This window comes from Eretmochelys imbricata, chromosome 11, assembly GCF_965152235.1.
Source record: "Eretmochelys imbricata isolate rEreImb1 chromosome 11, rEreImb1.hap1, whole genome shotgun sequence".
Taxonomy (NCBI): domain Eukaryota; kingdom Metazoa; phylum Chordata; order Testudines; family Cheloniidae; genus Eretmochelys; species Eretmochelys imbricata.
This window is the reverse complement of record NC_135582.1, coordinates 92568-106221: the sequence shown is the minus strand read 5'-3', so window position 1 is coordinate 106221 and position 13654 is coordinate 92568. Positions and strand designations below refer to the sequence as shown.

The following is a 13654-nucleotide window of genomic DNA, read 5'->3' as shown; positions in this document are numbered from 1 at the left end:
GCTCTCAGCTCCTAGTGCCTCTTGCTCCCAGCTCCTCACACGCACACCACAAACTGAAGTGAGCTCCTTTTTAAAACCCAGGTGCCCTGATTAGCCTGCCTTAATTGATTCTAGCAGCTTCTTGATTGGCTGCAGGTGTTCTAATCAGCCTGTCTTAATTGTCTCCAGAAAGTTCCTGATTGTTCTGGAACCTTCCCTGTTACCTTACCCAGGGAAAAGGGACCTACTTAACCTGGGGCTAATATATCTGCCTTCTATTACTCTCCTGTAGCCAGCTGGCCCGACCCTGTCTCACTATGAATTAAATGACAGAGAAACAGATGATTTGCTTATGGTTTTCCTGACAAGGGAGATTTCTCTACCTGTAGTTTGAATTCATTTTAATCTTTCCTATCTGCTTCCTGCAAAATGCTATCATTTCACAGCTAGCTATTACTGGCAAACCCCATGTTATTTGGGGATCAAAATGCCCTATCTTGGATGGATATTACTGACAGATACCTGAGTGTTCTCTGGGTTTTTAATACTTTAGCAACACTTGCGAAGCTTGTCATGCCCATGAAGTCTCTGTGAATTGGATACTTCTGCTGCATGGTGGAGTTGCATCCCTGGCCCAACTCTCAAGGACAGCTCCCTCCCTGCCTAAACATTTGTAAGGTGTCTATCACTATAGGCACTGTCCCTATTAATTATTTTGTTCTGGTACCACCCACAATGTACTAGGTTCAGCATAAATCTGATGGAAAGAACAGTCTCTGTCCCAAGTAGTTCGTAATTTTAAAAGACCAACAAACTGGCACAGACTGTGGAAAGGGACACAACATACAAGGAAAGTGGTCAGTGTGGTGACTTTCTTTATAGACTGTCCTCAATTCTTTGACCATTATTAATCAGCTAATTTCTTGCGGGCGTTGTGATGGAAGCTGTTCTTCAGGAGCGATTTAAATGCAGAGAAAGCAATGAGGGAGAGGGATGTTCCATGCAGATGGGGCAATGTGGAAGAAAGAACAGAGTCGGTTATGGGAGAAGTGGAGAAATAGGACAGCAATGCTAGTATCACTGATGGAGGGGAGGAGTTGGAGGCAGTGATGTGAAGAGGCATGGTAGATAAATAGGAAGAGGTAGTGTTATGTCTAGGGTGCTGCCTAGTGATTAGAACAGGGGAATTCGTTTTAACTCTAGCTCTGCTGCTGATTTGATGTGTGATATTGGATATGTGACTTTTAGCCTCTCTGACCCAGTTCCTGCATCTGTAAAATGCGTATAGTGCTGCCCTGTGTCACAGGGCTGTGAGCATTAATCAGTTAAAGTTTGTAAAGTGCTTGGAGGCCCTTGGATGGTAGGTGCTAGAGAAGAACAAACTATTATTAGCTATTATAAAATGCAACCTCCAGTACAGCAGCACATCTCTGGCAAGGACAACTCTCTCTTTGGGGTGCATCTCCCCCTACGTATGCTGCAGTACAGGAGCACATTCAGCAGGAAGAACCCTCTCCTCAGGATTCTTTTAGATCCTGCAGTGATCAGATTCCTTTGGAATGGCCACGCGGTGTTTGATTGGGGATGGCCAGTTTCTTTATGCATTTTTCTCACCATTGGAGATTTCTGATTCTTCCATTAATCTTCACTTTTCAGAGTGCAAACTGCTGCCAGGGTCCTGGAAATGTAAATGCTCACCTCTGCACCCAAAATGTGGTGTGATCTCTTTATGAAATATTTAATGTCACATATTGGTAGCCAGGGGCCAATGCAGTGAGAAAATAGACTGGTGTGAAGAAAAGATACCAGCTGAGAACGGGTTAATAACTAGCTTGCACACTCTCCTCCTCCTTCCTTATTTTTCCTTCCCTCCCCCTTCTCTCTTTCTTTAAAGCCTTGACCACAGAGTGAAAGGAGGAGGCGGGGGATGGGCTTAGAGTTTGGCTCATGTAATGCACAACTTTTTCCTTGTAATACCAGGAAAGGCACCCCAGCCGAAAGTGAGGGGTGGCTCTGGAGGGGCTGCAGCTCTTGAGCAGAGATCACAGGGCAGCAGCATAAAGAGAGCACTCTGTGCTTGTCACCAAGGGAATGAAACCTCCTGACTCTCCCCTGGGGCTGATTTCTTTCCTCTCTTTGTGTTTGTTGAAACTCCTCCCCACGGTGTCAGGTTTTCCTGAAGGAAGCTCTTGAACAGAACCTGGAGAAGGATCGGGAAGAGGAGTTGAGGAAAGCGGCTATAGTCATCCAAGCCCACGTCTTGGGCTACATGGCAAGGTCAGTGTTGTGGGCTGTCTTTGCGTTTTCTCCACCTGTCTGCTTGCAGTCTCCCCCATCCTCTCCTCTGCTCTAGGGTATTCCCATCAGCACTTCCACTCTTCTGTTCCCCCACACTCCAAATCCATTGGCTAGCTCCAAAATCTGTGTTTCTGCTGAAATCCTTGTCTGTGGTATAGTCATTTCTTTGACCACTGCAGCCTCCTCTACCCCCTGCTTCTTACACCCCCCAGCCCCCCCCCCCCCGCTCCCACCCCCTAGTCTGTTAAACATGTGGCTGCAATGACCGGGGCTCTCCACTGACTCTCTGCCTCTTCAGACTCCTCATCCTCACCTTCAAGGGTCTCCAGAACTCCACCCCCTCTACCTCTTGGCTCTCAGCTCCCACTCCTCCACCCTTAGCCTACCAGCTTCACCTAATGCTCCCTTCATCTCTCTTCTTCCCCTCTCCCAACTCTGCCTTTATTAGCACTGTCCCCAAGGCCTGGAGCAGCTTTCCTTCTCCTATTTTCCCAGGGGCCTCTCTCCTTCTTTAAGTTACTCGTAAGAACTTACTACTTTGGGCGAGCCTTTCACCACTGATCTCCTGTCAACTGCTCCCTTTTGCCACTACTGTTCCTAATCATAGTAGTGTTAAAGAAAAGCCATTACAGAAGAGCCATCCCCTCTCCTGCCCCTTGAAGTTAAGGTAACAGCTGACTCTTTAATGATTGTAGCACATGCTGCTTGCCAAAATAAAGCAAAATGCTGTCTCCATGCCTTTCCCTCTTCCCTTGTCTGGGTGCCTTTACTTGCTGTGCAGTCTGTGTAAATTAGAGTGTAAATTCCTCATGGCGGGGACATTTAAATAATAATAATTAATAATCAGAAACCTCCAGATATTTTGGGGAAGGAGGGGAGTTATCACATTGTAAAACATAGTTTCTAGACAGCATTGCTAAGGGAAAACTGCAATGTCTCTTCTGTGACTTTCCTGGAAAGGAAGGTATCCAACTAGTGGACTGGGAGATTGGGATGTACACCATTCATCCAAGTTTAGTCTTCAAATCAAGCAGTGCTTCCATGGTCAAAAGGAAAACTCCTTATTCAACAGCTGGTGACAAATGAGGCATTGCAGAGGGAGGTGTAGGAGCAGAAAACAGGGAAGATGAAGGTTGGAGAAAGTGAAGTTAGAAATCCTTTTTTGTGAACATTTCAGTGTTGCACTGCATCAACATTAGAGAAGCTCCAATAAAAAGGAATTGGTATGGGACAAGTCCAGAAAAGGTTTCGAATGAGTAAGGCAAAACTAGAGAGTGCTGCCATGTAGCACTTAGAGCTTATCAGTCACCAAGATTATGTAAATTAAGCAGAGTAACCCTGCTGTGAAGAGTTAGCTGTTCCAGGATTTTACTGTCATCTTTATCCATATCTTCAGGGACTTGTTCTGAGAATTGGGGAAAGAGGCCTAAGGGATGGAAGGTTACATGGTTCGCTCTGTACACTCTGCTTTACTTTCCCAGGAGCTCAGGGTGTCTGAATGGTCACTAAAGTGAAATATCTGAATCAGAAAATAAACCAAAGTGAAAATGCCCCATTTTGTTTAGCAGACCTGCTCCTTGTGGGACTCCTAGTCACAGCTGCTGACTCCACCAACTAAAATAAGTTGTTACTTTTCTTAGCCCTGCAGGACCTGTGGAGAACTGGGGCTGTAAACTGGGCTGTGTCCCTGTTAGCCTTACAGGACCTGCATGGGTCTTGGGGAGGGAGCCACACTCCGTCCCCATGTGGCTTCTATGACTCTTGGAGGGGGAGCCAAGCCCAGTACCTTGCAGCATCAAGAGAATAGGTAACTAAATTCCAGTTGCCAAATCAGGGTCCTTATCCCCTCTGTGTTTTATATCTGAGTAAGGGTGAAGTGCAGGATCACTGTATTTCACAGCCCTCCTGCATTGGCTGCAGAAGTTGGCTTTACCTTGGGAAGTGGAGGAAGGTGATCAGAAGGCTCCAGATGGGGCATTACATTCTATTGCCTGTGTATACCTGAGGTCAGGTTAGATGATCATAATGGTCCCTTCTGGCCTTAACTTCTGACAGATAGATATTATCAGGAAGAGCACCACGGAGCTGAGTAGGGCCCTGTCATGGTACCTTTTGTCTATATGCTTTGTCCACCTTAGAGGAGGCTAAATATGCAGCTGGCCACCCTCTGTATGAGGAGAGGCACTGGGGAGAGAAGCAGGGGGAAGAGGCAGCCCCCAACCAGTTTATTTAAACGTGCTTCTGTCGCCCTTTCTCCTTCTTCCTCTCTCTGTAGCCTGCATCCAGCTGCTGCTGCTGCTGGCAGAGCTGTCCCTGGGGTACGGTGAATCAGGGGGACTGCGGGGCCCAATTCTTCGCGAGGAGGTGGGCAGGGAGGTGAGGCAGGAGGGAGAGCGGGGTGAACAGGGAGGCAGGCGAGAAGGAGCCCCCCTACCAGAACCTCTCCCTCCCCACAGCCCACTGGCAAGCTGCACCAATCAGTACCTCCCCCTCCCTCTCAGCCCCTGCTGCCTGCCACGGATCACATGTTTCGCAGCATCAGGAGGCGCTGGGGGCGAGAGGAGCGAGGGTGCAGGGTGCTCCGGGGAGGAGGTGGAACTGGACGGGGGAGGGGCGGGAAGAGGTGGGGCGGGGCAAAGCGGGAGTGGGAAGAAGCAGGGCAGGGATGGGGCCTTGGGGGAAGGGGTAGAGTTGGGGGTGGGGCCTGGGCGGAGCCAGGGGGAGCACCCCCCTGCAGATTAGAAACTCAGTGCCTGTGTCCCAGGCCTCACACCCCCTAGGTACGGCTCTGGCTGCTGGACCCCTGGTTTCATTGTTGTTAATGTAGCACAATCTCAGATGCTTATGCTGGCCCTAGGGGATCATTCTCAGGTTGTGTTTGAAATTTCAAGGTGGTTCAGTGACCAGCGAGGTGGATGCTGGGGGTGTTTTCCTCTATAAAGATTCCAAGGGGTCTGTGCGATGGGCATACAAGTGTGCTAGGCTGTTAGTTTTTCAGAGATGTGCATGTAAGATTTGAGGAGCATGAAACTTCCTTTCTAGTGGGTGACAATCTCTTCTTCATCCCCTATCCCCTGGGGATCTCATGCTCCTTTTCCCTTTCAACAAAGGCAGACATATTAAAGCAGCTCCAAGAAGGGTCACTTTGACGACAGGAATAAGGTGGCAGATGCAGGAAAGACGGCAGCAAGGAAAAGAATCTTCGCGTGGTAGAAAAAGAGGGAGAGACTTGTGCCCCCTATGGGCACTGGCATGCTCACGTCATTTGGTCAGCACTTTGGTACCATGGGGAGCCATTCCTTAGAAACATGAGAGACATGGCTGTAACAGAAGTGGTCAGTAACTGTTTGGTTTTGTTTGTAGGAAGAAGTACCGAAAAGCCCTAGTCAGTATAGTTACAATCCAGAAGAACTATCGAGCGCACTTCTGGAAGAAAGCCCTCCTGCGACTGAAGGCTTCGGCTGTTGTCCTGCAGAAGCATTGGCGTGGCCAGCTGGCTCGCAGCCTCTATCGGCATCTACTGCAGCAGGAACAGAGACGGAAACAGGAAGTGGAGGAGAGGAGAAGGCAAGAAGAGGAAGAGCAGATCAGAAGGGAGGAAGAGGAAAGACAATGGCAAGAAGAGGAGGAGCTTAGGAGGAAACAGGAGGAGGAAGAAGAGAAGAAAAGGTACTGGATTATTTCTCACAGTTCTAGTTACATGGCTGGCTCCTAGTAGTGAATCTGCCAAGGTGTATGACTAGGTCTGAGGCTCTGGCATGACAGCAATGCCTTCAGGCCATAAGGAAGCAGTCACTTGAGACATCGTTGAAGTAATTACATAGTGTACTTAGATTTCCAGAAAGCCTTTGACAAGGTCCCTCACCAAAGGCTCTTAAGTAAATTAAGTTGCAATGGGATAAGAGGGAAGATCCTTTCATGGATTGAGAATTGGTTAAAAGACAGGGAACAAAAAGTAGGAATAAATGGTAAATTTTCAGAATGGAGAGGGGTAACTAGTGGTGTTTCCCAAGGGTCAGTCCTAGGACCAATCCTATTCAACTTTATTCATAAATGATCTGGAGAAAGGGGTAAACAGTGAGGTGGCAAAGTTTGCAGATGATACTAAACTGCTCAGATAGTTAAGACCAAAGCAGACTGTGAAGAACTTCAAAAAGATCTCAAATAAATTGGTTAGTCTCTAAGGTGCCACAAGTACTCCTTTTCTTTTTGCGAATACAGACTAACACGGCTGTTACTCTGAAACCTGTCACAAAACTAAGTGATTGTGCAACAAAATGGCAAATGAAATTTAATGTGGATAAATGTAAAGTAATGCACATTGGAAAAAATAACCCCAATTATACATACAATATGATGGGGGCTAATTTAGCTACAACTAATCAGGAGAAAGATCTTGGCTTCATTGTGGATAGTTTTCTGAAGACGTCCACGCAGCATGCAGCGGCAGTCAAAAAAGCAGAAGGGATGTTGGGAATCATTAAAAAAGGGATAGAGAATAAGACGGAGAATATCTTATTGCCCTTATATAATACTGCGTACTTGAATACTGCGTACAGATGTGGTCCCCTCATCTGAAAAAAGATATACTGGCAGTAGAAAAGGTTCAGAAAAGGGCAACTAAAATGATTAGGGGTTTGGAAAGGGTCTCATATGAGGAGAGATTAAGGGGGGATTTTGATTAGAGGTATATAAAATCATGAGTGGTGTGGAGAAAGTGAATAAGGAAAAGTTATTTACTTGTTCCCATAATATAAGAACTAGGGGCCACCAAATGAAATTAATGGACAACAGGTTTAAAACAAATAAAAGGAAGTTCTTCATTCAGCACACAGTCAACCTGTGGAACTCCTTGCCTGAGGAGCTTGTGAAGGCTAGGACTATTAACAGGGTTTAACAGAGAACTGGATAAATTCATGGAGGTTAAGTCCATTCATGGCTATTAGCCAGGATGGGTAAGGAATGGTGTCCCTAGCCTCTGTTTGTCAGAGGGTGGAGCTGGATGGCAGGAGAGAGATCACTAGATCATTACCTGTTAGGTTCACTCCCTGTGGGGTACCTGGCATTGGGCACTGTTGGTAGACAGGATACTGGGCTGGATGGACCTTTGGTCTGACCAAGTATGGTCATTCTTATGTTCTTAATTTGGATACATGCACAAGTCTCCTTAGGACAGGAGTTACTCCTGGGAGCATTCTGCATGAAAAAATGAAAAATTCTGCACACAACATTTTAAAATTCTGCAAAATTCTACAAATTTTATTTGTCAAAATAACACTAAATAATCACTCCAGTTGCAATTAATTTGGTAATTTATTTCAAAATACCTGTCAGCAAGTATGTCCGTAATAATACGGACATACACAAAAGTTCCCCCAGGAGTAGAGTTAAAAAAACCACAGTGACAACCTGGTTCCTCTTTCTCTGTCCCCTTTCTCCCACTCCACTCCCTGAACCCAGCTGAGGGGACAGACACCCACAAACCCTCCTCCATAGAGCCCACCTGCAGCCCCCCCCCCGGCCAATACACCCGATCCCCCCAAATCCCCTCCTCACAGCCCCGCTGCGCCCCCCGCCCCCTTGTCTAGACACCCGTCTCCGACTGCCCCTCCCCACCAGAGCTCAGGGATCCAGAGGGAGAAACAGCCTGATGCTTGGTCCCAGGCTTGCAAGGTGTTTCCTGCGTGCTGCCCTCTCTTCCCTCAGGGCATGCTGGGAACTGCAGCTGCCAGGAACCCTCTCTCTCTCTCTCTCTCTCTCTCCCGCTTCCCACAGCAGTGTCTTCTATGTGCAAGCTGGGTTCTGCCAAGTCCAGTGGCCCTTAGTGGTAGCTAGCAGCCCTGAAGCCCATTTCTTTGGAGGAAAGAAAATCATTCTTTGACAAAACCCTGGCTGGGATGATTTTAGTTGGGGATTGGTCCTGCTTTGAGCAGGGGGTTGGACTAGATGACCTCCTGAGGTCCCTTCCAACCCTGATATTCTATGATTCTAAGAAAGGAAATTCTGCATGCACAACATTAATTTTTGCAAAATTCTGCATTGCACAGTGGTGCAGAATTCCCCCAGGAGTAAGGATTGGAGTGCAGTGCAGGTGGCTCAGAGTAGAAAAGCTGGGTAGGTATGGGCTATCCCTCATTCATTTGTAGAGTTAATTTACTGATTTCCTCCCTCCCTCCCCCTCCCCCCCCACAATGCCCCTTCAACATTGTTCCTCTTTGTAATATGAGGAGTGGATTTTAGTCACTGGGCCAGGAATAAATATTTTCCTCCTACCTTCCCAATGGCATTGTGACCTCTGAAACATCTAAGATCAGCCAGTGTCTGAGACAGGGTACCAGACTTTATGGGTCATTGGTCTGTCCAGTATGACCAGTTTTTCAGTGAGATGGATGATTGATCTCTGTTCTGGTATTGCAGTTCTTATGATCTTATCTGCTTGCAGTTCCTTTGGATAGTTCGAAATGCTTCTGAGCTGTGCTTTTTTAGCACTACTGCCCCTGCTCTATCACTCATCCCAAGAAAGTGTGTACATGAAGATGTCATGGAGGTGCCTGGAGATAAGAGCAAATGTGCAGGTTGGGAGCAATTCGTGAATAACAAGAGGCACACCTCACCATCCTCCTTTCAAGGGATGTCATTCATTTTAGTTCCATAGTTACCTACCTTCTACACAAATTTGGTGTCCCTTAACTTTGATTGTTGACATCTGTTTACACTGGTGATACAGAATCATAACACTGAAGTCATAGAAATATTTACACTAAGGGAATGAATCCTACACCATTTTAAGCTTCCTGCATGAATAATTGTTTTGTCCCCCGCACTTTGGGTCTTTGCCACATATGGTGTCCTGCAATTGGGCTTTGGCAGGTTAGAGGTATGTGAAGGGGGTCACATAAAAATCAATAGGGAAACTTGTTGCATGGAAGAGGAATCGCCTACCACCCAGTAGACACAGCAGGGGGAGACATCTGTTGGATCTAAGTCTGGGTCCTTACATTTCCTGAGGTCAGTGCTCAGCTGTTGAATTAAAAAACTTAACTGGCAGCTCCAACAAACAGAAGCCCCATTTGACTGATACGCTAGTACAGTAACTCCTCATTTAGTCGTCCCAGTTAACTTGTTATGTTGCTGATCAATTAGGGAACATGCTCGTTTAAAGTTGCGCAGTGCTCCCTTATAATGTTATTTGGCCTCCGCCTGCTTTGTTCACTGCTTGCAGAAAGAGCAGCCTGTTGGAGCTAGCTGGTGGGGGCTTGGAACCAGGGTGGACCGGCAGCCCCCCATCAGCTCCCCGTTCCCCTAAGTTCCCTGTGCGGCAGCCACCCAGCAGGCTACCAATTGCCGGCTGTTCAGCTGTCCCTCCCCCCCACTGCCATGTGCTGCTCCTGCCCTCTGCCTTGGAGCTGCCCGGGGGCAGGGGAAGAAGGGTGCTAATGTCAGGGTGCCCCCCCCCCACTCCTTTACCCCATTTTCAGGGGTGGGGGGACACATGACAGGGCTCAGGATGGAGGGAGCTTTCTGTCAGCAGCTGCTATCTCAACTTGCTGATCTACTTAAAAAGGCAATATACTTAGAGTGAGGTCAGTGTACTTAGAGGGGCAATGCGCATCTCTCCCTCTCACACACACGGTATGTGTCTCTGTCTCTCTCTGCCATGCTGTCTCCCCTCCCTCCATTCTTGCTGCCTTGTAGAGTGTGAGGCTACATTAACAATAATATGTTAACTCTTGACGGCTCAGCCAAGTGCGAGTTCATCATTTAGCAGTAAGGCATTCCCTGGGAAATATCCCACCCCCTTCCACCCTCTGACTTCACCACCTCAACCAAGCTTCACAAATCATTGCTGTGTACAGTATTAAATTGTTCGTTTAAAACTTGTACTGTGTATATGTGTGTCTGGTGAAAAAATTTGCCCTGGAACCTAACCTCTCCCCCCCCCCCATTTACATTAATTCTTATGGGAAAATTGGGGTCACTTAACATCATTTTGCTTAAAGTATCATTTTTCAGGAACATAACTACAATGTTAAGCGAGGAGTTACTGTACTCCGCAATAGCCCAGTCACCAATGCTAAGCCTGCCCAGTGAGATCTCTACATATTTAAGATGTTAATGCATGGTTTATGGAATCACTTTTCTGTCATATGCTGCCTATGTGGTCTCAGATTAGAGGGACCTTTCTAACTAAGCATACTCACCCCTGCATGGTATTGATCAGGAGGAGCCATCTAGCTAATATCCTTCCTGCCTGTGGCAGGAGAAGTCTTCTAGCTAATGTCTCTCCTGGATGGTGAAGGCCAGTGGAAAGGTATTGAGACCATTACAGTGGGTTGTCGGTGCCTCCTTGAGGGTTGGCAGACTGCTGATTTCTCTTGTTAAAAGGCCTTTGCTCACTCTCTAATTATCATTCTGTTTTGAATTTCCCTTTTCAACACCTTTGCACTTCGCGATTGCGAGGCTTCTTATAACCAAGTGGCATATGATGTTGAACTTGGCTTAGCCAGGAGAGACTTAAAGCCAGTTTTCCACGCGATCTGCAACCTCGGCAGTCAAGGAATAGTCGCTTGGCATCCTGAATGACAGCCAAGGCTGTCATTGTAAATCGGAGGAGGTCATAGTCTCATGCTGGGTGGAACATTATCACAGCTCCCTGTACCACCCTCCAGCAGCCACTTGCTCAGAGCTGGATGATTTGGCAGCCACTGTGGTGTCGGACCCTGACACTTGTACTGATGCACCAACATTGGATGAAGTGAAGTATGCCAGCTGTAAACTGAAAAACGGACGTGCGGCCGGCACTGATGGCATCCCTCCAGAACTGCTAAAATGCGCTATTGATCCTATAGCGGAATCACTTCTGGCTCTCTTTTGCTTGGTGTGGAGAACTGGAACCTTGCCAACTGCCTGGATAGACGGTATTGTGATCTCACTTTATATGAGCAAGGAACCGTGCAGCGAATGTAAGAGCTACAGGCTGATCACCTTGTTGTCCGTGCCAGGGAAGGTATTTGCGCATGTTCTGCTGGCGTGTTTGGAGTCCCTGTTGCATCGGAAGCATTACCCCCAACTGTCATGTTTTATGAGGAACAGGTCCACATTAGACACCTTTTTGGCCCTCCGCTTGTTGTCGGAGATACACCACAAGTCCAAGAGGTTCCTGCACGTGGTGTATGTCAATCTTAAGGCTGTGTTTGATTCAGTTGACCAAATCGCACTATTTAAAGCCTAAAAGGGTGTAAGTGTCCTTACCACTCTGCTGGACTTGATTAGTGAGCTGCATAATGGAACCACTGCTTGTGTACATCTGGGGAACTGGATGTCAGCACCTTTTAAATCAGTATCTGGTGTCAGGCAGGGTTGTCTTGGCCCCTGCACTCTTTTGTCAGGCAATGGATTTCATAATGCAGCATTCCATCAGGTCCATAGGCATTAAGATTGGTGATCTCTCACTCTCAGATCTTGATTATGCTGCTGATGTTGTTGTTCTAGTACAGAGCCCCAACAGGTTTTGCAAGGCACTCCAGCAAATGGAGGCAGAGTTGGCTACGGTTGGTCTCCTTGTTTTGTGCTCAAAGACAAAGCTGCAAAATCTAGGCTCAGGTTCATCCATGACTCCAGTCTCTTTGAATAATGAAACTATTGAAGAAGTCTCCAACTTTTGCTATTTGGGTTCTATACTCACCAAGTCCTCCAACTCTCACATGGAGGTTCTCCACTGGATTGACACTGAAGCGTCTGCCATGGGTCATTCACAATCAATATGGAATCAACATCATCTCGGCCCAGCAACCAAGTTCAGGATCTATCTGAGCGGTATCCTCTCCGTAATGCTGTATGGTTGCGAAACATGGCTACTATGCTGCTCAGACTAGGCAAAGCTGGAGGCTTTCCACACAAAATGCCAACATCGTATATTGGGCATAAAGTGGAATGACTTCATCTGTAATGCAGATGTTTACAGTCGTTCTGGTCTACAGACTACTGGGGCCATTGTCCGCAGACAGCAACTTATGCTTTTCGGACATATGCTTTGTGACATGAGAATGCCACAAGACATGCTGGCAAACACTGTTCTCCAGGTGGCTTGTAACATCCGGAATAAAATTCCACCAGCTGAGTGGTAGGGGCAGCCCAGAGGCAGACATCCTATTACATGGGTACATCAAGTCTGTTCTGACGTTGGACAGCCTGTCAAGCCCTTTTGGCCACACAGGAACAGACCAAATGGTGAATGATCGCTACGGCTGACCATTCGGCTAAGCATTGAAGAAGGGAATGTAGTTGGGAAGGTGGTGGTATGACCTCTCCAATAATATCTATGTTTCTCAGGTCTCTTTTTTTCCCAGCTGGTTCTTCTGCCAGCCTGAGGGTGGAATGTGTGTATGACTGATGCCTGGTCTACACTGGAGGGGGGGATCGATCTAAGTTACGCAACTTCAGCTACGTGAATAACATAGCTGAAGTCAGCGTAATTAGATTTACTTACTGCGGTGTCTTCACTGCAGTAGGTCGACTGCTGATGCTCCCCTGTCAACTCCGCCTGCGCCTCTCGCTCCGGTGGAGTACCAGAGTCAACGGGAGAGCGCTCGGCGGTTGATTTATTGCGTCTTCACTAGACACGATAAATCGACCCTCGCTGGATCAATCACTCCGGAAGTAAGTGTAGACATGCCCTAACACACTTCTCCTGATGATGGATGTTGTCCATGCTGATTATTTTAGACTATTAGCTGCCTTCAGTACTATCACATTTGAAGAGCTATTGATGTTCCAGTGGACTGTAGCAGGGATTCTGAGAGTTGTTTTAAATGGCTCTGCTCTTTGCCCCTTGAGAGAGCCTTTGGACAACTAGCTCTCAAGTGAGCTCCCAGATGGTTCTGACACATTAGCCTTCCTATTTTGTTATACATCAACTGCTTAACACTTTCCATTATACAGATTTTGACTTTTTTCTTTAAAGAACTTTGAGTTCTTTGAGTAATGGTTCCTATGTGTATTCCAGAGGTAGGTGCGCGTGCACGCCATCCATCTGAGTCTGGAAGTTTTTCTTGGCAGTGTCCATTGACCCACATGTTTGTTATGCGTCTCCTCGTGTTCCCTGTTGAGGGTATAATAGGTAGTGAGGGTTGAAGCCTCTCCAGTTCCCTCTTACCGCCACGTGGCCTGAGTCAGAAACCCCTGTTCCTTCGCTCTCTTAGGGCTAGTCTAAGCTAAAAATGCTACAGTGGTACAGCTGCACTGATGCTCTCTTATCAGCTTAATAATTCCACCTCCGTGAGAGGTGGTAGCTATGCTGGCAGGAGAAGTTGCACACACCGGACTTGTGCACCTACACCTAAGCGGGTGGAGAAACAATACTTTGTGCCCACTTGGG

The 13654-nt window shown here is 47.2% G+C and overlaps 1 protein-coding gene across 1 annotated transcript in view; it reads left to right on the top strand.

The window, feature by feature from the left end:
• The window catches only part of LOC144272335 (unconventional myosin-X-like), a 229841-nt gene that overhangs the window by 128707 nt on the left and 87480 nt on the right, over positions 1 to 13654 (top strand). The window contains exons 22-23 of the mRNA XM_077830334.1: positions 2150 to 2256; positions 5641 to 5946. Of these exons, the coding sequence (XP_077686460.1) occupies positions 2150 to 2256; positions 5641 to 5946 (413 nt within the window). The remainder of the gene's footprint in view (positions 1 to 2149; positions 2257 to 5640; positions 5947 to 13654) is intronic.